We start from the raw sequence: 24,428 nt of genomic DNA, 5'->3' as shown, positions 1-24,428 counted from the left end.
AAAAGTAATGTTTCATTTTCATATGAAAGTGCTGCGCAGTATGCACCGTATTATCAAATAGCAGAATTGAGCTAAACTTGCTGGTGCCAACAGATGTGCAAAACTGAACAACTGCAATTCGCTCATGGCTGGGACCTCTGAAAAAAAATTGGCTAAACTGCAAGTAGGTGAAAATTCAGCAGTCAGGATTTTGAAAAAACACAGCCTCTACTGAGAACACATTTTGCCTGCCTGTGAGGCTATGCGCTGATTGCCAGCCCGGCACGGGTCAGGTTTAAGAAGCTGACAACACGCATGGCGAGAAGAAGTCTGCAGTCTGGCGGAACGCAGCGGATCAACCCCCCCCCCCCCCCAAAAGTTCAGTTGCACTCATTGCTGTGCGTGTAAGTTTCCAACACAAGTGAGTATTATGTGGAAAACTTACGTATGAGTAACTTACTGATTCCTCTTAGAAAGCATAGAAGACACAGCTGCTCTGTATGTTGTGTACGGTAAGGGAGTTTGATGTCGCCAGACTCTTGTTTATGCGGTGTGTTAGTGTAAGCGACTGGATACATTAGGGTTTTAGTGCTCTACAAAAATTGGCATGATTCTAAAGATCTGACTCTGAAGACCCCCAAATTCAATTATTTATAATTTTCTGAGGAATTTAGCCTGGTGCTATTCATGATTACCTAAGCCATGAAATTGGTTTTACGCTATGTTCCAGAACTTAACCAGTATTTGTCTTCTCAGGAACTCAAATTGTGTTTTTGACTACAGATCCCAAATCCATGGCCTGATTATACTAAGCCTCAGCTCACATTCATGGGCCTAATCTCTGCACACGGGTATCAGGCATTAACTTGTGTTCACTGTTCACAGGACCTTAACTGGTGCTTTTACGCTGAAGACCTCAACCTGTATTTATCCTTAGCATGAATCTAAAATATGTTCATCCTTCACAAGGCTTAATACTGGGTTCGTCGTTGACAATGCTTCAATCTGTAATCTTAATCCGCAACACCTAAATTTATGCTGTTTATGTACAACGCGTTTACATGTGTTCTTCGTTTACAAGGCCTCCACCTGTAATCATCCTTGGCATGGATTCAAACTGTTCATCATTCTCAATGCCTCAATCTATGTGCTTAATGAACAAATGCATAAACTTGTTTACAAGGCCTCAACCTGCGTTCGTTGTTCACAAGGTCTCAACCTCTTGTTCTTCACTAACATGATTGCAACCTGTGTCATTCGGTCATACGTCATCATTTGATGTTCTCCATTCACAGGGCTTCAACTTGTCTTCTTCGTTTACAAGGCCTCAATCTGTGCTGTTCACGAACAAGACTTCACTTTTGTCTTCAGTGACAAGTCTTCTGTCCGTACTCTTCCTTCACCGATTCTAAACCTATGTTCTTCCTTCATATGCACTCACCCAATGTTCCACCTTCACACGCCCTCAACCAGTTTTCTTCTTTCACATGCTATAACCTGTGCCCTTCCTGCTTTAGTCCTTCTGCATCAGTCAACCTGTGTTCTCAGTCAACCTCATTTCTCTTCTGCTAATTCCATCTAAGTAAGATCCAGCATACACACAGAAGCGCCGGGACACCCCGTTGGGGTAGCTGCTCGCTATACAAAACACACTAAATAAATAAAAAAATTAATTCTCACTCACAAACCCTCAAACTGTCTTCTTTGCTCACAAGACCTTTGTCTTTTGCTCCCCACACCTCATCCTACGTCCTTCACTCTCATCTCCTCAACCACTGTTCTTCCTTCACCTGGCCTCCATCTCCGCCTTTCCATCATATGGCCCACTGTATGTTGTTTGGTCACATGGTCTCAACCTGTGTTGTTTTCTAAGAAAACATCAACCTCTGTTCCCGTTTCAACACAGCCTAGTCCAAGAAGAGGAAAGCATCAGATAGATTCATTTTTGACCACGAGGGTTTCAAAATAAGATGCAAAGGTGTGATGGCTCGCTGAAGTCATGTAGAAAACAAAACACAAGAGGTGGGTGCAGTTGAAGATTAAACGTTCTCAGTGAAAATGAGGGGGAAAGAATGTGCACAGACAGTTGTAGTTGCTTCTATTGGTACAATTATCATCATGCTGTCAGCCACCTACTTACATTAATTTAGTATCCCAACATTAAAGCTGTGATCTGAGTAACTCCAAATGCACAGGTGAAAAACGACGTTCCTAACCTCCATATTCCTAGTTGCAATGGATTACCCTCAAAGCAAGAATGTTGTTGCGGTGGTGTAACCTCAGGGCATGAGTGTTGTTGCAGTGGTTTAATCTCAAAGCAAGAATGTTGTAGCAGCATTTTAGCCTCAAGGCACAAGTATTGTTGATGTATTTTAACCTCAAAGCAAGAATAGTGTTGCAGTGGTGTAACCGCAAGGTAAAAGTGTTGTTGCAGGGATTCATCCTCAAAGCAAGAATGTTGTTGCAGCGTTTCAGCCTCAAGGCACGAGTATTGTTCAGGTGGTTTAACCTCAAAGCAAGAAAGTTGTTACAATAATTTAGGGTCAAGGGAAGAGTTATGAGGCAGTCGTTTAACCTCAAGTTAAGAATTATGTGGCAGTCGTTTAACCTCTAGGTTTCAGCTGTTGGAAACTGACGCCGAAAACATACAACATCTGAAAGCATGGAGGGGAAAAAAAGGGGGATTACCGGACGATTCGAATTTGGAATTACGCTGGTAAATCTAATTTCTGAGTGGACCCTGTGTGCACAACTTGCAAATGGATGGATGTTACTATCCCCAGAGTTACCATGCAGTTCCCCATATCAGCAACACTGGAGAGCGGGGAAAATCCAGTCCATTTATTGGTCCACGCATAGTAATTGCTCAGGATCACAAGAATCATCAGGTTGTTTCAGCTTGTACTGTAGCGAGTCTGCTCTGAACGGGAGGGCTTACACAAGAGTCGGCTTACAAAGACGACTTTACTTGGAAATTGCTGCAGGAATGTAGTGTGGACACAAAAACTTCGCCTGTTACCACATGTGGAGCTGGCAGTCCTCCCCAAATGCCTTTGCCCAACCCAACGTCACGTGTGTCGAAGCATCAGACATTCTTGTTATGGCAACAATGTCGGCGCTGCAGGGTCATAGAGACACTTTGTTAGTTCAGGCGGCCGAGGGCCAGATTTGATAACACGGCACGATTCACTGTTCCAGTTTACTACGGATTCCACGTTTGGACAAAAGGCTGGCGCACGGCGTTCAGGGAGGAAATGTATCCCAACGGGCGAACGCAAAGACAATGCACGCACTGCCCTCCCAGTCAAAAAGGCTCTGGTCTACTATTATAATTACAATTGTTCTGTAGTTACATTCAAATTGCGCTATCACTGGCGAGGCGCTGGAGATCTTGGAAACAAGCAGCACGTGCGCTACTCCGTGGGACACTTATACATTAAAGACTCAGTCGTGTACACGGAGTTTCAATTTGTCACACGCCTGTCATAAGCAGTCTGCCAAGCAATTTACCCCGCAATCACAATAAACTGGGTACGAACTGTCCCCCGTACCTGCAATCAATTATCACAGATTCATTCATATACTTTCGTGCTGTGGTGCCCGTCCCATTCTCACACTGCAGGGCACGCGCAGACTGTGGTATATGAGAGGAAAGATGTACGGCCTTGTGGTTAGAGCTCCCGACTATGAAACCCGAAAACCAAGTTCGAATCCCGGCCTCTGCTCAGCATTTTGTGATCTTGTGCAAGCCCCTGAAACCTTTCCGCCTAAAAACGTGGAACTATTTCGGCGCTCTACTGCCCTCATGGACAAGTTTGTGCTATATAATAGCCTAGAATCAATAAGGTGGTTAGAATGACCGCGTGCCTCATTTACGAAACGAAAGGCTTTGGAAGTTGTCCTAGTTCATTTCCACTGAACCCCAAGAGTGCGGATTTTAAGTTGGTCCGACAGAGCATACACCTATAAGGATTTAAACACATGTGCATCTAAATGGAGATTGGGGACTTGAACTTTCAGACGGCTTTATGGTTCAGTCCCCAATCTTCGGCGAGACGAGGCCTAAACGCCAGATGTTCTGGCTGTAGAGAAGTTGGGGAACCAGGTTCGAGTCCAGGCTTCGACTCCTCGCGAGCTAGCCAATTCATGTCTCCCTCTATCCTAAACACAAAAAATACATAACTTCATTACAGTGAACTGTTGCTCATGTAAATCGCTCTAATGCCCTTGACCTAAATGCGTTCAATACAAGATTGCAAAAAAACCAAACCCATAAATCACCTTTCAAACCAGGAGGCCGAGTTCTAATCGGGTGTTGCGTCTCCAAAAGTGCGTGATCCTGGATACATCAGCGGGTCTCATGTCCTTGAGCCGAACGCCCCTAATCTAACAACATTTTACTTTCGCAGAAAGAAGCAAATGCATCTCTAAGGCCGTTTAGAACTAACTTTTCGTTTGAATGTAACAATGTGCCTGGCCGTTTGTGGGGAAACTAACACGCTACGTAAGGTTATGCACACGTGCATAAATCGAGCACACGGCTTTTGCTGCTCGTGTAAGCAGCAAATCAGGAAAACAGAACTGTTTTAAACTAAAGTTTTGCACAAAGCTAACAAATGAAGCACACTCATTTGTGATGTCCAGAGCACCACGTTGGGTTTCACCAGTGAACGTGTGAACCAGTGAGCGCATTATTTTTCAACTTTTCCCATGAGAAAGATCAGTCTGATACAAAATTAATATGTTCCATTTCTCATCACATTAGCAGTAAATGGTGGAAAATACCTGGATCCGTTTATTTAACCAAATTTATTCACAGACCAAGTTTTATTTGTAAAAATGAATTAAATACGGAACACATTTCCCAAGGCATACCCACATGATGTTTTTTTTTTTTTGCAAAGTTTATCGGGTTGTTTCGCCTGTAGCCGCGCTGCGGCAAAACGCGTCGAGTAATTTCGCAGGCCAGAGGAGTGGGGCAGAATGCAGTTGTTCTCTTATTAGTACCAGTGAAAGTGTCTGCAGCGTAATAATGCGTGGGAAACCATGGGAGCTCCGGCTGGCACGCAGCCCACGACATGTGGTCGGCAGAACATGGAAATAAATAAATAATAAAGACATTTACAGAAAATAAGAATGGACACGCGAGGATGAGAGCCAGATGTGGTTTGTTTTTTACGGGGGGCTCGGGCCTCGTTAAGAAATAATGAGTAACAGCGCCGCGTTTATCGGCCACTGTCCCCTTTGAAAAGGCGCTTGCGGTAAAATGCGTGTGCGGGCCTACGCGCCGGCCCTAACTCCCAAGAGGTCTGCCCCCACCCCGCTGGCACGGGCAGGCTGCCAGGGAACCCTCTGCGGGCCCCCACAATTTGTCACCATGGGATGAAGCTCGGGAATGTGGTCCCAACTTATAAAACCAGAATCTACGGGACTCCCAGCGGCAGGGCTCAGGGTCTGGGAAAAGGGTTAAAGGGTTGCGCGAAGGGCGGGGTGAGGGGGGGGGGGGGGGGGGGGTATGTGTTTGAGGGGCAAGGTCAAGATTCAACAGGCGGCCGGCTGCACATACCAGCGGAACAGCCATGAGGGCAGGGAAGCCCACAATCCTAAATCCCTATTGACACCATTAGCATTAACACTATTAGAATGCATGGCATCTGTAATCACAGATTGTCTGTAATTGTCTCATTGGGTGAGAGCCATTCGCGTGACCACCGAGTCTGACTCCTGTGTTTTCCCTTCTCTGGCGTCAGAACAGCATGACTCCTGGCCCTTCGTGACGTCAGAGCAGCATGACTCCTGGCCCTTCTCTGACGTCAGAGCAGCATGACTCCTGGCCCGGATGTCATGGTCTGGGGCAGAGGGTCTCTACTAATCGCGGACCCCACAGACACAAGGGAGGTATTGTAAGAAGGTTCCGCAGGCATGCAGGTTCTTCAGTAGATCTTTATTAACATATAAGTAATAGCAGTACAGCAACAACACGATAGTACGTCCTCCGTCCTCCCTTCCAGTAACTGACTCCCCAGCATTCGCCCTTGCATACATTCCACGCATTCCACACGAGCACATGCACACACGCGCATACAGACACACACACGCACACAACACGAGACACACACGCGCGCAACACCAACACGATACCACAGGAGGCAGGGATGATGAATGGCGCTCCTGCCCCCCCCCCCCCCCCTCCCCGACCGACCCCTGTCTCTCCTGTCAGCAGCCGGTCTGGGGAGCCCCCTGCTGCAGCTGTGTTGAACGATGACGAGCGGTTGTTAGTGAAGCTGTCAGCGCAGACCAGCCCCCGCACCCCGCCCCCTCACACAGGAGAGCGCAGCTCTGGGGGACAGAAATGTATATTTTACATCAGTAGTTGTCACTAAGTTTGTTTTTTACCAGTGGGTTTCACTTACAATAATGAAGCTCAAGGATTTTGCTTCTCGACAGCACCACTTACCTCTACTGAGAGCAAAATGCCACCGAGAGTAATACCTTGCTGCAGTTCAGTGGTGACGTCCAATGCTGCCGCCAGTGCGTTACGTGGGATGAAAAATGGCTCACGTCCCCCAAAGAGCATTGACCAAAGAAGGGCAACTAGGGAGTGTTTCCGAAAGGTTCGACCTATGCAATTAAGGGCGTGGCTTAAAACATTTAAATTAAAATACAGTGCTTCACAACTCCCGCTACCTGAGCGGTATGTAGGTGCCTCTTCCTGAGTTTTCTGTTATTGCATTCAGACAAACAGAACAATGGACAATTCATTGCACAATCCAGATCTATTGGCATTGCCAATGCTTGTCACCAGTAGCAAGTAAATGAGTAACAGTGATCATTTTGTGGTGAACAACTAGTAGCGAAAATGTTTCAATTCTGAAAATATGAGACCATTAATTAAACATTTCTAAGGTCTGTGGAAGGGGTAGTTGTCGGCTGTGTCTCACTCACTCCTGAACTCACTCCTCACACCGCTTCACTCTGCAGTCCCTCACGGATGGACACTTAGGCCTTCTTTCACCTGACATGTTTCTGCAACCCTTCACGTCACACAGCATCTTTTCTTTTCACTCTATCCTTCTGCATGGACTTTCATTTCCTTTTCACCATTCCCCGCTCACACACAATCCCACACACCTGTAAGCTGTAAACACTACACTCTCTTTGTCGCTGTGCGCATTTCCACAGCTGTGGACCTCCTGACAACACTTTCTCATAATTACAGCTGGCACATATGTGACCATCCCTCTTTGCGCACGTCACACAGCGGCTACGGTTGGATATGCATGTAGTAGGACACCCTTTAGGAATAAGCGGAGGGCACTATGAGAAACATGTACAACTTTCATCCACGACACCAATCCGCGGCCCAATCATGCCCCGACATAACACCCCTGGTCAAAATTCACCAGGCAGGTGGCCACATCTAGTATAGCAGGCAGTGTCTGCAAGCAAGAGTGTGCAAGGTGGTGTAAGGGTGGCCAGCTAAGGATATGCGCCATGGTAAACCCGGCTGCACTTCACTACCAACTGACTATGAGAAAGTAAGTAAACCAGCATTCAACAACAAAGATTGTACAACACTCCTCAAGAGAGTTTAACAATTCTAAATAGAAAAGTAAGGCTTGCAATAGCAAGGGCAATCATGGGTGAAAAATGCGATATTAACATCTGTGTTTAGGTTTACCCAAACATTGACTCGGCACCAGCCAACAACTGGCCTGGAAAAGCCTGCAGAGGCCAGCTATGTAGGCAAATTCCCACCTACCCCTCACACAGCACCAATCGTAGCCGTGGTTTCCTTCAGGCAGTCTAGCAAAGGTAGGTTAGGGAAAGTTAGGCGGCTTGAAAGACCTGCCAATAAGTTACCAGATGACTCCATGTCCTCAATGACAGGGGCTTCCAAGTCCTTGTCTTCCATTTAACAGTACAAGGCATACTGGGACATGAAGTCCCACTGTACCTTAACACAAGGATCTCAAATAAATCTCTAGGTTATAATATTTTGTAGAAAGAAAATCTGGACTAGAACACAGTATCCCTGCCATAGACTCATCTGGTATGGTCCAGCCTACTGAAGGTTTGCCGCTGGCACAATCAGGGCCGGACTGGCCATTGCTGGCACCAGGTGTTTCCCCGATGGGCTGCTAGGGTAAAGGCTGGTTTTGGGCCCCTGGGGGGCCGTTTTTTTTACCCAGTGTCGGCAATATCGGCCCCCTGTAACAAAATTGGCCGAAGCGGGCCCTCGCAATTTCCTCGGCTGCTCTCCCCCTCACCCCAGGGCGGGCCGGCCTAGCAGTGTGCCAGGGCCGGTTTCTGTTCCCAATCCGGCCCTGGGCACAATACAGCATCCTTTCGGCCATGGGTACAAATCTAGTAAGGCAGACTCAGCATTCCCTTCTCCACAAGTGAGTGAATTGAGTAATATACACCAGGGTACACTAACTTCTAATAATTACATTGATTAGAAAATGCAAACGTCCTGTGTTTATCAAGTGCTACAGAAAAAGTTATCCCTATGCTAATGGCTTGAGGCGGGCCTGGCGGGTCCTGCTTTACCACCTTAGGTAGAAGAATGACTCCAGTAAAGTTAAATGAGTGAATATTCATCTCTCAATAATGGGGGAGTGGGGTGTCTGGAGGCCAAGGCTGGATGTCTGCTATGTGGTCCAGGCTCATTTCTCCGGGGTTTCTCACTGGATTGGGAGTGGATGGTGGTGAGGACTGTCAGATGAGCCCAGCTCCCAGGTGTTCATTTTGCCTTGTGAGGTTTTCTCCTTTTTGATGAGCTCAGGTTCAGGATGCAGACTTTAGCCATCTTCCAGGATGGCTACCCGTATAATCTGGGAGTAATTTTGAAACACAGAGTAAAACTTTATATCCAGTATTGTTTTACTATACAAATACTGTATACATTTTATTTAAAATCTAATTTGAACTGTTGCGTCTTCTTTGTCACCTACAATTTCTTCACAGAAAGGTGAAACTGCGGCTGCTTACACCGTCATAATAGTTCTCAATTCCCCCACCATGTTGTGAACCTGAGTTAATTTCATCTTCACGAATGCGCATCGGGACATCACGATGTACAAAATCTAACATGGACACATAACCATTCTACAAAAATCTTAAAACCACACGTTGCCGCATCCATCCTCAATTTTGTTTTTTTAACATGTAATGAGATATGTTGTAGCAATGGTTTTAAGTAACTCTGCTAAATAAAATAAACTTGAAAACCATCCTCAGGCCGCCTTACCCAAACACAGGGAAAAGTCCACCATGGAGGAAGAAGAACAAGGGTAGGGGAAAGCTCTCAGTGGTGGAACCCTGACACAAAGACAGGGCAACAAGTCTGATCTTTGCTCTTACTTGGCAGAACTTTACCTCAATCACTTCAGGAAGAGATTAAACATCTTTTCATTTCAACATGAAAATTCTTTTTTATCATATTACATAAATATGTAATAATTTATTTTCTACAAACTTCCCGTAATTCAGTTACTTTTCTTTCACATTGCTTAAAACGTATCATATTTATTTTAATTCCAAAACTATAAAACTTTATGTAAGTGTTGTAATTCTAAGACATTTTATTTTGCTAATGTGCTAACAGGATATAGGGTATTTCTTGTTTGTTTTTAATCAAAATCTTTCTACTTTACAAAAAATCTATCCATGATCAATAAGGAGCTGCCCCTATGCTCCAGCCCCCCTCCAGAGTCCGCACATCTTAAATATCTTAAAGTAAAGCAAAGTGATTCACATTCTTGGCTACTCTTTGAGCAAGTGGCACTTATATCTTCAATTTACACAATGAAAACAGAAAAAGGCCACCAGCCCGTTCAGTTAAGTCACCGTTTCTAGCAAGACCAGAATAGCATATCTAGGCCTGGAATACGAAGTACGAAGAAAATTCCGAACCTTGCACAGTAATTATAATTCAGGGTTTTGCAGTAATCTCCTCGTCTTTGCAATTTCTTTTCATGGTAAATAACACTAGATCAAACCTTACAGAAAGTACAGGGGGACAATCCAACACAGGAGGTGTTCAGCATGGTAAACAGAGATTCCACAAGTACTTTCCGACTTTCCCATCACAATCTTGGAACTCACTCTAGGATACAAGCATTTATCATTTGTGGTAAATTTATCTATTCTGAATGACTCATGATCGTGGTGTCAGTCTCAGGTTTCCCATCGTCAGTTGGCCACCTCTTGCTGCCCTTTGGGAATGAAGGGTTTATGGATCTGCTAACTTTGTGGCCCATCATTTGAGCACACCCTTCACCCTTTTACAAGTTACTTGAATTTAGCTTTTGCCTTCTTGCTGGTGGAAGACCGCTCCAACCTCACTTTTATGTAGTTTGTGCTATTTGTCCCTTCTCAACGCTCTCAAATGTCAAGGAACTTTTGCGAGGCTCAGCCTCCGCCACACCATCTATAGAGGGTTCAGATCAATCATATGCATCCTTTTCCACATGCCAGCCATCTTGGAAAGGCTACGTAGATATACAGATGTCTGAATAGAAATTCCTGCTGAACAATTTACCCAGTTGCTGATGCACCAAACTGGAGTCTTACAAATGGCCACATGATGTATGGCACCTATGTTGCTACAGAGTGTACTGTTGAAATCAGGATGCAAGGGAACAAAGTGTAGAAGGATCGTATTGTGAAAATATCGGAAATATTTGTCCACCTTAAGTGGCATAGCATATTCAGACAAGTGGTGGAGCGCAAGAGAGAGGGCACGCTTGCGTGTAAGTGAGCGAGAGCGTGTGTTTTTCTTGCCTATGAAGTTTGGGGCTTGTTGTACTCCTGGAACTCGGCAGGCAATCTGGGACTGAAGTTCGGCAAATATCGTTCAATGGAACCTCAAATTTCAGCATTATCATCTCTAAAATGTATGTATGTATGTATGTATGTATGTATGTATGTATGTATGTATGTAGCGCTTGTATGGCACAGAACTAGCCAAGAAGAAAAAAAGAAGAGAGGACCAATGGATGGAAACACAGCCATACGATTCAGGTAATTTGCAATGAGCAGGGAACAGGTAGTGCACTGCATGCAAGGGCGGCACTCTGTTTTTATGATCTTCAAGTGCTAAGATATCTGGATAAATCAATCTGCTCCAACGGCATTGATCATGTCCAATGTGCATTATGGAAACGCAGTCTCTTTAACTGTGCTCAATGGTAATCTCTCTCAAATACAGATCATAGCAAACGCTGCTGCAAGAACAGTGATGTTCATGCAAAACTGGTGATGGGAACCACAAAATGTACCTCTGGTAGTCGTCTACTGAAGAAACGACACTAGTTACCCATTAAGGTGAGAATGATGCCCAAGGTCACAAGGCACTATCTACCTCATATTGCTTAGGAAAAAGATCAAAACATGACAGTTTGAAACTATCTGCAGCCCTCTTTGCGCTTGGAACTCTGCAATTATCCCCCTTTTTATTACACTGCCAAGAAACCCATGTGGGTGTATTTCAGCTCAATAAATAAAAAAATATATTCGCATTTTTCCTGATGCACTTACACTGTTAGACGCCTGTCCTGTAAAACAACTTTAAAACTGTCAACACTGACAGGTTTAAAGGGACTTCCGCAACAGTTGTTCTTCAAGGGCTGCACAAGTATCCGTAACATGCCTAAATTACCATCGCCTCCCACTGATGTGCAGCAGTGGCAAACTTTCTTAGTCAACACCAATCTCTTTACCGCCGTTTGATAGGCAGCTTGTTGATGTGCTGACTGCCTGAAAATTGATTCCCTTCCAAATTGCGGAAATCTATGACTTTCAGGTAATTACTTGTCAAGATTACAGTGGTGGTGAACATAAACATTTGGGAAAACCACACCCACCGTGCATTACAAAGCAAAACAATGTTTACGAAGGATCATTCCCTTAGGTGTCCTCAAGTTTTGATATATTTAGATGTTGTCATGTGGTTACGTCATTCCAGCAGTATGCACACATTTTACTCTGGTGGCTTTACATCTTATATTTAGTACAGTGTTTTTACATTGTGGTAAATGTCACATCGTGAGTCATTAGTTGGCATATTAAGGTAATTAGAATTCTTTTTAAAATAAAAATGTAATTCGAATCGTACAGAAAGGTACAAAATAATTTTTACAATCGATATATTTATATATACATATATATATATATATATATATATCACAAAAAGATTCTCACTTAAACAAACACTCAGGAAGTGCCACTCAGTGCACGTTTATTTGTCAAAAGGTTCACGTTCCCACAGCAACTCTGTGTGATCAAGACAGCGTTGCTGTCGAAACACGTAGCCTTTTGACAAATACACCTGCACTGAGTGGGATTTCCTGAGCGTGCGTATTACTGAGAATCTTTCTGGGGTATTTATGACCGGCTGGCAGCCGGCATCACGCACCACCTGCCAATGGGCCGTGGATTCCAGAAGGAGCTCTGGTTATATATATGTGCGAGCAAGGAGACGAGGGTCTCCGAAAGCATAACCTGGTGAAATAAAATCATTGATGGAGAAACTTTACCCTGAATGAGTGCGTATTTGGTACAAGAATTGAATTGAAGGTTTGGTGGGATTCGCCTACATGACGCTCCAACTTCCGCGGGCGAGAGAAGGGCAGTAGAAGTAACTCGAGTCAGTATATATATATATATATACTAGCAGCCCGTCCCGACGTTGTCCGGGTATGAATTGTTGCCGGCCAGTAGTATATTGTTTTGTAGGATTTCGTTTTGATGGCATTTCTTATCTGTGACAGGCCTGTGAAACGCTCCGATTCACAGTGCACTGCTGATGCACTTAAGAGTGCGCGTTCAGTAGTGTGTGAACTCGAGTTTCCCTACTTTATTTTTCCTTGCAATATTATATAGCACAAACTCGACAACATGGCATGAGCACAATTTACATTACAGAAAACACATTCATTTGTGGTAGGCACGGGGAGACAAAGCGATTTGCCTGGAATCACAGGATGTTGAGCTGATGCTGAGATTCGAATGTAGCTCCCCAGCTCTAAAGTTCGCAATTCTAGAACTTGTGGCGGGAGGTGTGTCTAAAAGTGTATGTCGGTGCTGGCCATCAATGAGAGAGACCTGTGCATTTTTCAAATGGTGGTGAAAAAATATGAGTATGTTGCTGGAGATGTGGGCCGCCGTGCCACCAATGTACTTACCGGGGGAGGGTAAACACCCATTATTCCGCAACTTTCTTTCCACATACCATCGCTCCGCATACTTTCATTACGAAAGTACCATGACTCCGTAATGCCATTATAATGCATGGCATTACATTTTATATGCTTTTACCACGCATACATTTACAACGAAATTCGTTGTAAATGCATGAATGGTAAAAGCATGTTTTTTTAATGTTTGGATAAGGTAAGTATGGATATAGGGGTATATGTGTTGGGGTACTGAGGTATATGTTTTGGGGTGTTTGCGTATTTTAAGGGTTCAGATATAGTTTTGGGTTATGGGGTACAGGGGTAGTTTTAGGGATAGGTATGGGTTTTGGGGTACAGGGTATTTTTAGGGTTCAGGGCTATGTTTGGGTTTTGGGGTATAGGGGTATTTTTAGGGTTCAGGGGTAGGTTTGGGTTTTGGGGTACAGGGGTATTTTAAGGGTTCAAGGCTAGGTTTGGGTTTTGGGGTACAGGGGTATTTTTAGGGTTCAGGGCTAGGTTTGGGTTTTGGGGTACGGGGTTATTTTTAGGATTCAGGGCTAGGTTTGGGTTTTGGGGTACAGGGGTATTTTTAGGGTTCAGGGGTAGGTGGAGAAGTGTGGCTCAATGGTTAGAGCAGGCAGACCTCGATGCAGAGCTCTGGCCAGGGACCAGGGTTCGATTCCTGTCCTGGCGGGTCTCGAGCTCATTAATTCCCCTGACCGGATATTCTCGCCTCAGTGCCTATTCTGATCATGGGCCCCACGCTGCAACTCTGGGCAATAGCTTGCTTAGTCTCCACAACGGCCCCCACAACGCGAGGGATGCCTGGTCTGCACCATGGGGGTGCCCAGGAGTGGACACTTCACAGGGGAAGCCAGGAAGGGTTCCCTTGCGGTATTCGTACAAGCGCCGGGAAACCCACTGGGGGTAGCTGTGCGCTATACAAGTACAAAAACATTTACATAGGTTTGGGTTTTGGGGTATAAGGGTATTTTAAGGGTACAGGGGTATTTTAGGGTTCAGGGGTAGGTTTGGGCTTTGGGGTACAGTGGTATTTTTAGGGTTAAGGGCTAGGTTTGGGTTTTAGGGTACAGGGGTATTTTAGGGTTCAGGGGTAGGTTTGGGTTTTGAGGTACAGGGTTATTTTTAGGGTTCAGGGGTAGGTGGAGAAGTGTGGCTCAATGGTTAGAGCAGGCAGACCTCGATGCAGAGCTCTGGCCAGGGACCAGGGTTCGATTCCTGCCCTGGCGGGTCTCGGGCTCATTAATTACCCTGACCGGATATTCTCGCTTCAGTGCCTATTCTGATCATGAGTCCCACGCTGCAACTCTGGGCAATAGCTTGCTTAGTCTCCACAACGGCCCCCACAACGCAAGGGATGCCTGGTCTGCACCATGGGGGTGCCCAGGAGTGGACACTTCACAGGGGAAGCCAGGAAGGGTTCCCTTGCGGTATTCGTACAAGCGCCGGGGATCCCACTGCGGGTAGCTGTGCGCTATACAAGTACAAAAACATTTACATAGGTTTGGGTTTTGGGGTATAGGGGTATTTTAAGGGTTCAGGGTTAGGTTTGGGTTTTGGGGTACAGGGGTATTTTAGGGTTCAGGGGTAGGTTTGGGTTTTGGGGTACAGTGGTATTTTTAGGGTTAAGGGCTAGGTTTGGGTTTTGGGGTACAGGGGTATTTTTAGGGTTCAGGGGTAGGTTTGGGTTTTGAGGTACAGTTGTATTTATAGGGTTCGGGGCTAGGTTTGGGTTTTGGGGTACAGGGGTATTTTTAGGGTTTAGAGATAGGTTTGGGTTTTGGGGTACAGGGTATATTTATAGGGTTAAGATGGGTTAGTGTTTAAGGGTGTTGGGGTATTTAAAGAAGTAAGGGTGGGTTATGATTATGGGGTGCAGGGGTATTTAAAGGGAGCAGGGTGGGATTAGCACACAATATGAGACACGGCATGAAGGGAGGAACGTACCACACGCCCCCAGCGTTTGTCACGACCCTAGCACATGCCCACAGCACAACGCAGACACTCCCACAAGGGACTACCTTGCTGGCACGGTTCTTTTACCTTTTAGATGTATATGGTGGGCATCTGCATAGCCTCTGTCCTTCTGCTGCAACTGCCCTTTCCAACGCTGTATTGGGTGTTGTGATTGGTGCTGTGGTTCCGAGATTACCCGCCTCAAAGGTTTGGGCTCTCTCTTTATTATATTAGTATGGATGTATTTTGAAACCACACAGTAAAAAAAATAACAAATAGTATTATTTAAGCAAATTTATTTAAAATAATTGAAACATACACATATTTCATTAAAAAATTTCTTATTTATTGACAAATATGATTACATTAAAAAAGTAATACATATTTAAAAAAATTGTGAACAAGTTATGGCATATGTAGTGAATAAAACATAATTTTTTCCAATATACGCATAATTTAAGAAAGTTTAAACATGTAAAAAAGATGAAAAAAATCTTAGTAGAAATCATTATCACTTTTTTAAACAACTTAAACTGGAATAAACAAAGATTTGTAATACTTGATTTTTGTTTTAAAAAAAATTGAACATTATGCACAATTCATGAACTTTCTTCGTTTTTAGTTTCTTTTAATGGAGAGAATATTATTTTTCTCTTTATTTGAACATAATTTTTTCTTAGGCAGGCAGTTTTGTATCTGTTTCTTCAGATGGTGGAACATCATGGCAGAGATAGGACGGATGCTACTGCTACAGTCAGGTAAGAAACGTAATTTTTTTTTTTTACTTAAAACACTATCTTGAGGTATGTTTATTGCAGGGAAAGGGGGGTAAAGGGATTTATTAGAGTTTAGAATAAGGAATCTGGTTATTTTTTATGTTTTTGGTTTTACAGGTTACCAGACATAGGGCCCTATTTAAAGTTTGGCAGACAGGATACTCCATCACAAATGTGGCGGATGTCCCACCCGCCATATTACAAATGTATTATAGCCTTTGGCACTTGTAATACTGCAGACCAGATATCCGTGACGTTTTGACTGGGGAGTATCTTGTCTGCTAAACTTTAAATAAGGTCTTTAATGCCTATCTGAGCATGCAGTGGTCACAGTTTTTAAAATATACATATATATATATATTTAAAAGGTAGACTGGGGTATCTGAGTCTCCTAGACAAATTCACCATATCATCTTCATTTTTCCAGAAACTGTTTTTCATTGTCTTTTTACGATTTAGTAAGTTTCAAATCTGAATTGAGGAGCTGGATAGAGTCCAAGCACTTGGACTTTAAAGGAAGGAGGAGGTACCAGGGCCTCCCAGGCAAAAGCATCCTCCTACCTTAGTTTCTCCAGCTTCCCTGGAGTGTTTATTTTTTTAGTGGTTTTTTTTAGTTTTGAAAAGTTTCACATTTGGATTAAGAAGCGCAATGGTTGCAAGGAATTTGCTTTCATTGGAAGAGGGGTTGTGGGGTGCTCTCACAACAAATAGAATCTAATTCTGCATTTTTTATATTTCATAGGGGGGTTCTTCAGTTTACATGTTTTGGATGGTTTGGATCTTGGACTAAGGACATGGATGTAAATGAGGTTTTGTTTATTAAAGTTGAGTTGTCAGGGTCTTTCCTGACAAAAGTACCTTATTATATGTATTCAGTTGATGTGTTTTGGAGTTTTTTGACCATGGATTGAGGTGTAGGATATATTAGAGGCACTTGGATTTTAAGGAAAGATGGCATGGTATCAGGGGTCTCATTTGCACCCCAATCTCCTTATTGAACATTGAATACTTCTATATGTAAGTTTATAAAACATTTTTCTTTTCCATTTTTGGTTTGGTACAGGACTTGCAATTTTTGAAATGACTAGTGCAGTCATTTTTAATTTGTAATTTTTTCAAGCAAGAAGGGAGTTAGTATTGTTAGCTGATAAAGGTTAGAAATTAGTTAATTCTTTAATTTTGGTTTTTATGCAGCTTGTAGACAATTAGTTTGAAGCTGACTGCCCCCAAAAATATTCTGTGCTATTGCACTTTTGAAAGCCACTGAATTAAATTCATTTTTGCTTTTTTATCAAGGTTTCTATGAAATGATAGAAGGTAGGATGAGGTTTACCATTTATGCATACAGATGAGATAAGCCTACCCTCTATGGCAGTGTTAGTTTTGCGCCCCCTATAAGCAGGTCGTGTAACAGTTTCACCATTCAACATTGCAACTTGGAAGTCCTCTGTGACCGGACCTGTTTTGACTGTAATCCAGTTGGCTTCAAAGTAATTTAGTAAATGTGCCATTTTTTTCTCATTGTTAAGGAAGTAGTAACTGTGGATTACTGCTATAAAATGCTTGCCTCCGTGATCAGTAGTTACACAAATGCTAAAGCAGGTAGCTATTTTAGTTTGAAGTTTGTTATTGGACAGTCTTCTGATTTTGATGCCAGATTGCTTAGGAAAAATGGAAAAACACCCCTAAATTTGGGCATCTGGGTAGATTGTTTTGATCACCATTATCGTTGCCAATTCAAAGTCAATTATTATTTTCCCTAGTATAACTGTTGATTTTACATGTACAATTGTTACAAACTCTGTGTATGTAGAAGAAAGTCTGTTAGATAGTAATCTGTACACAAGACATGTTAGTGCTGTTAATTTTTCTGTGTAAAGTATATAATCGGCTTAATCAATAAGGACACATTTGAAAATGCCATCCACCATACAAACATTGTTTAGTTTGGGGGCTAATGAATTTAAGTGTTTTAAAAAAATGTTAATAAACATATTTGGGGGTCTTGGCTTTAATGTAGTAGGAAAGGTCTGTTAGAAAATATGACTTTATGGTGTTCAATTGGAATAACATCTGCAAACGTTTAGGATGGGTTGAGAGAGCCATACATACATTTTGTTTTCGGTTTGTAACTCTTGTATAGTTCAGGATGCACTGCAGTTGTCTAGCTGCATGGACATGGATGTTTTGGGATGCTTCTTTCAGGACTGAACCCAGGGGCTCACTGGAAGTTCTAGCTCACCACATTTTTTACTTATTTAGCTGTTCTCTCACTGAAAATTCTAAGGCAGAGACAAAATGATTATGTTCTGAGGTCCTTTATAGAAAGTCCTCCTAAGTAACTGCTCTGCCCATGCAACAGCCACAGAAGTAGTTGAAAAGTTTGCATCAAGCCTGGGGTTTAGTGCATCTTTCCCTATAATAAATACAGCATATGTGTCTAAGAAGCCTGTTTCATAGACAAAACATATTTAGCAGATGGAACATCCTCCATTAGTTTGTTTTTAGTTGGCAAAAATGTTTTTTACAATGAATATTGATTTAAAATGGTGCATTGTTTACATATACTATTTTTATTCTTTTTCAATTTTACCTTCACCACTGGATTATTATTTTCCCCTTTTCCTTTTCTTCTTTTATCCTCTTTTATTTCTTTGGTGTAGGAGTTTCTTGATCTGACATCCTTCATTCTAGTAGCTGCTTCATCTGGCACACAATGTGATTAATAAAATACGTGTATACATTTTATATTTTTCCTGCTGAAAAATAGTTTGTATTAGCAATTTTATATCTTCTGTGTACAATTAAAAAAAAACATTTTGTTAATCGCTTCTTTGAGGAAAAAAGCTTTGTACATTTTTCCAAAGACAATTTTTTTTTTTTACAAATTTTGAAATAAATAGCTTGTTGAAACATTTCAATATCAAGATTCCTACTTTTCATATTTTTCTTCAGGTACAGGAATTCTTCTGCTGCAGATATTCCCGATACATATTCTTCAAGTCAGCGTCTGTTGTAAGGTGTGGTTTGTCTCCAAATTAAAAGATACTTTTTCTGTTGGAAAATTAAAAAATAATATATAGTAAATTATCACTATTTCCATCAATCTGTTTCTGATAAATGTTTGTTGATCATTTCTCAGGGAGCTTACCCTTTCAAAAAGGTAGATGGCACTGTTGCATCGCCTTCCTTCATCTCAGACATGTCTGCTCAGGTCATCACTTCGAGAGTGTTCAAAAGATGGCGAATGCTGCTTTTTTTGTTTGGTTTATTTTTAGCTTTCTTGAAAATGCGTTTTCATTTTTTTTTAACTTAAGCATGTTTCAGTGAAAATAGAAATTTTGTTAATTGAAAATCCTATGGTAAATTTTGTCCTTCATTTTTAACTATAGGCCTTATTTCGAGTTTGGCAGTCTTCCTTTAGGACCCCCACCGCATTGGTCCCAGGAAGACTACCAAGCCAGTGGTGAATCTGTCTGTTGAAACCAGAGCGGGCAGGCGGTGCGGCGGCAGTGTCATGAAGTGAATGTAAATGTAAATGTACATGTACACAGGGCACACGTCCTAAAAAAAGAAGTGGGGGGATGCTGTCACCGGAAGTGACATCACAACAGGAATCTCATGGGTATTCATATGCCTTTAGATGAAAGGTGGTCTGCACCCTGCCTCGCGGGGGCTGCGTTTAATCCCCCGCAGTGAATACAGGTAGACAGGCGTTCTGAATGAGCTCCGATCTCGATCCAGAGAGGCCAAAGAGTGAAGTTCAGCTTTTGGGCAGGGGGAACGGCGTCCGCCCGGTAAAATAAGTGGGGGGACGCCGTCCACCCTCGTGGTACCCCGACTCGAGCCCTGCATGTACAGGAATTTATATAGCGCAAATCACCGAGCGGTTTCTAAGCGCTTGCTTAGGGAACCCGTCCTGGTATTCCCCTGTGAGATAACCCCAGCAGGTTATCCGCAAGGTGAAAGCCAGGCATCCCGCCGCGAGGGGCCGTTGTGGAGATTAAGCAAGCTATTGCCCAGAGTCGCAGAGTGTGAACCCGTGAATCGAGTAGGCACCGGAGCGAGAATTGTCGAGTCCATGGACATTTTAGGACTCAAAACCCCACCAAGCCGGGAATTGAACCCTGGTCCCGGGCTGACCGCTGCTTCCAGGTCTGCCTCCTCTAACCAGTGAGCCACACTACTCCACGGTAGGTATGTTAGAGTCATAGGAGACCCCAAACAGCACACCGCCCCCATTCCAGCGCCTAGAGCACGTTCAGGCACTGTGTGGTATGCACCATGTCATGAATGCCACATAGTGCACGCACAACCTTGCACTTTGTGGGGGCACATCATGTGTCCCCCGCATGCACCCCCAGAGGCAGATTTGCTCAGGGGCCATGTTGGTGGCCCCTATCCATGCCTTTCCACCTAGAATTTTATGGCGCGGTCCCCACCATGAAATGATTGGCGGAAAGGCAGGTCGGAATCAGCCTGGCGGTGACAGCATCAAAACCGCTACGATTCCCGCTGCTTTCCACACCCCTTCCGCCCTGGATCCTGGATCCTGGTGGTGGTCTCATAATACGGCGGTCCAACCAGGTGTATGATGAAGTAGAAGATTAGAAAATCCATTCTCCATCATTATTGACAAAGTTAACGCACCATAACTTAATTACAAAAAATAGGGAAAAATATACTTCAAAGTAAATTTACATCTTATGTTCACAATTTTAGCTTTTATTTACAACTATACATACAAATTATTTTTAAAATAATGAAACGTAAAAATACATAGGATGTTGCAAAGGCATGTGATGTAAAAGCACCTTACATAGGAATAAATAAATCATGATGTAAAGGAATTTGTGGTAAAAATAACAAGCCGTAAAATGCAAAGAAGAAAAGTAACAACTGACATTCTTCACTTTGATATGGTCCTGTGGAATCAGAACACCCAAATCAAGCCTGGGGTTTCTTCTTGACCACTTAATGTGACCACAGGAAAATAGCTGTATGTTTCCGAAAATCAGGTCCCAAAAATGAGTGCACTTAAAGAAAGCTAAACAATCCTATTACACCCTAGATAAAAGGGTTATACGTTTTTAATGTCAACCCATGTAATTTGTTGGTAATTTCGACAGAAAATCGTCAACCATCTTAATTTTCTTTCTTTATAATTTTAACTAAAACGGTATTACAAATACATTATATTTACCCATAAACTATTTTATGGCTTACTTATATCCTGTATAAGATATGGGGTACGGAAATGATAGTCTAAGTTGGCCCAATCTTACATGTTGACCCAGAGACGTTTTAAGGTAAGAGCAAATTGGGCAATTATCCAGTGCCCCCCACCTTCCAAGTGGTCCACTGGAAAAGTGAACTTTCTCTCTAGCTCACTTCTGTATATTTTTTCATCTTAATCTTTAAAGTTGAAGTCGATATTGTTAGGCAACATAGGACGCGAATTGATTAAAAATGGGTAATAAAATGAAAAGTTGCTCAAAACAGGGTCCTAAAATGTTTCTTGCCCAGGGCCCCCAAAATCCTATGGATGACACTGTCTTGACTGTATACCTTCCACATGTTTAGGCGCTCTCTACTGATGTCCGTAGTTAAAGTCCTTATCATTCTACATGCCTTTAGGTAACTTGTAGGACGAAGAGGTGCCATAATTAATAATCTACAAGTTCTCGTTTCTATGATGCGGGCCCAGCCCATGCGCCGTGAATGATATAAATGGGAGTGGTGCAAGTTCGACACAAGCTATCTGACTGTGTTCTCATTTTTAAGGTTGGGGCTAACGAACAGTAATAGGATCAGTTCTTTTAATTTTTTTAAATAACATTTTATTCCTGTAGAGTCCTTTGATGAAAATTGTATTTGTCATCGTATTGTATTGCGGATCAGCACCACTGTATGTTTCTGGTAATATCTATATGCCCTTACGTGGTTGGCTAGACTGAGTTCTGAAAATGAGTAACCCTTTCCCAGTCCAACACCCGTGTTAAATTCCACACAAATAAATCATTTATAGAAGCCATTCTTGATGTGCTCAATTCAATTAGGTTGAACTTAAGCGGCAAATGTTTACAACAATTTGAGGCCTCCTAAAGCATGCCGGTCCTTGTGGTAACTCCTCTTTTGGCAATCAGTGCAACTGAAAATGGTAAACGTTTTTTTTTATGTTAATAAAATGAAGTAACAATCTTTTATGCTTTAAAAAAAAAAAAATAATATGAGCACATTTTCATTTCGTAAAACTTTACTGAGTGACTCGATTGCATATCTGCAGTATTGGAAATGAACTATCATTTAAATTGTTGCGCACGTAAATGTTTAACAATTTAACAGGTGTTGGGTTCGTCAAAATTATTTTCTTTTGAAATCATTTATAAAAAAAAAAGCGTCACTGGTTTTCAAATAAAATTAATCTAGACCTAGCCCTTCAGCAACGGCTGTGTCCGCCAGCCAAGGCTTGTGGCTGATAGACCTACCTGTCTCCGAACATCATGGGATCATTAAGGCACTGAGTGCAGGCTTCGTGAAACCACTGCCGACATCTGTAGCACTGCAGCATCTTCAAGTACCACCTATGAAGAGCAAGAAGACATTTCAACCAATCAGAGTGATAGCCAGCAGCTGGAGATGATGATCCGCACAATGACAAACCAAGCTGGATTATCCTATTGTAAAGCGCTCTGATATCCCTCAGGATCTTGTTCGCGATATATAAAACATTATAAATAAATAAATAAGTAAAATTAAAAAAAACTCTACATTCAGTCTTACGCAAAGGATTCTGAGGCGTCAGAAAGTAAAAGTGCCCCTACAGGTACATAACTTGTCCTCATCCTATTGACAAAGTCAGAAATCTGGGAGTTATTTTTGATAACAAATTGAACTTCGGAACCCAGGTAAACAGCCTGGTCTCCTCTTGCTTCTTTCTTTTAAAAGTATTGCGAAAAATGTTCCCTTTTATCCACCAAGTACTCCAGAAAACTGAGATGGTAGCACTTTTCCTATCAAAGCTGGACTACGCAAATGCATTGTTCCTGGGTATCGATAAATTTCAGCTACAAAAATTACAATTGTTGCAAAATGCGGCTGCCAGACTTCTTCTGGGGCTGCGTAGAGGACAATCGACATCGCCTGGAATAAGATCATTACATTGGCTCCCCATTAAACAACGGATTGAATTTAAAGCGTTAACACTGGTGCATAAAGCACTAAATGGAGGAAGTTAAATTGAGTTTCAAAAGCTTTTTACGGCCTATGCACCCTCACGAGCATTGAGATCGGCTACTCAAGGATTAATAAACACTGTAAAAACCAAAAGTCAGATGGGGCGGTCGAGCCATAACACACTGTGCAACTACACTCTGGAATGAACTACCAATATCCTTGAGATGTCTGCCAAATCTCCAGATTTTCTGGAAAAATTTTTAAACCAGTTTTTTTTACATCTACGTAGGTCACAAATCTTCTCACTGTAATCCTATTCCTAACACTTCTCAGCACCAAGACACTTCAGTATTCGTGCGCTTTATAAGAAAAATAAACATAAACATAAACTTAATCGCAATTTATAAACAGTCAGAAGCAGCGGATTCTGTGAGAATTAGGACACAAATGTCCACCGAAAAGAACATTAGATTCTTTACTTCATCCCACTTTAGATACGTTCAAGCACAAACAATTTCTGAGGCTCAATAGGCATATGTGCCTACTGATCCCTTCACCAGACTTTAGATACAGTCTGGAGCAATGAATTCTATGGGAATCTGGAGGCAAAAGTACAGTGTATCAAATACTTCGGCCATCTTTAAATAAAGGATTGTGCAAATGTACTCCCAAAAGTGAATTGATTCATCGTTTTCATTCCAAGTTTGGTACAGTGATGTGAAAATTATTCTGCAGGATCGGCATGTAATTGTGCCCCAAAAAATTATTGCTTTTACATATCCACTCATGCCCGCTGCCACGCACTGCAGATTTCACTAGGAAACACCGCATGCCTTATAGAGGGGAATAATATAATAAGCATAAACATTGCAAAATTTCTATTTTAAGAAAGGCACTTTTAAAGAGTGGATTCTGGTGCATTCTATTGTCTCTTTTTGCATTAGATCTACTCTCTTGCAAGTAAGGCACTAGCCCTGCTGATTTCAACCTCACATTTCTAACCCCCAGATGCATCAAGCACCTATTTTGCGATTCCTTATTAGCGAAAAATAAGGATTTGCTAATAAGGAATAGCAAAATGCTATGAATGAAGATCTCGCTTAAAAAATAGCGATTTCTTAAAATTCCTTAATTGCGACTCTGCAAGTCACAATTAAGGAATACCTCCCCATTCATTCCTATGGGCCCAGAGGCCCATAGGAATGAATGGGAAGACAGTCTCAATTTGCAATTCTCAATTAGAGAATCGCAAATTTAGATTGCAATTTCAAGGGTGCCAGGGTGTCAAAAGGACACCCTGTTGCACCCCTGAAATCTGCATATGGGTACATCTTGC

At 42.5% G+C, this 24,428-nt stretch overlaps 1 protein-coding gene across 3 annotated transcripts in view; it reads right to left on the bottom strand.

Annotated features, from left to right (window-relative positions):
- The window catches only part of PHF19 (PHD finger protein 19), a 284,351-nt gene that overhangs the window by 78,729 nt on the left and 181,194 nt on the right, over positions 1-24,428 (bottom strand). For all 3 annotated transcript variants that reach the window (XM_086920992.1, XM_086920990.1, XM_086920993.1), the window contains one exon: positions 22,405-22,500. In XM_086920992.1, coding sequence (XP_086777118.1) covers positions 22,405-22,500 — 96 coding nt within the window. The remainder of the gene's footprint in view (positions 1-22,404; positions 22,501-24,428) is intronic.

Source organism: Lissotriton vulgaris, chromosome 5, assembly GCF_964263255.1.
Source record: "Lissotriton vulgaris chromosome 5, aLisVul1.2, whole genome shotgun sequence".
In the NCBI taxonomy this organism is placed as follows: domain Eukaryota; kingdom Metazoa; phylum Chordata; class Amphibia; order Caudata; family Salamandridae; genus Lissotriton; species Lissotriton vulgaris.
This window is presented reverse-complemented; position numbering and strand designations above follow the sequence as displayed.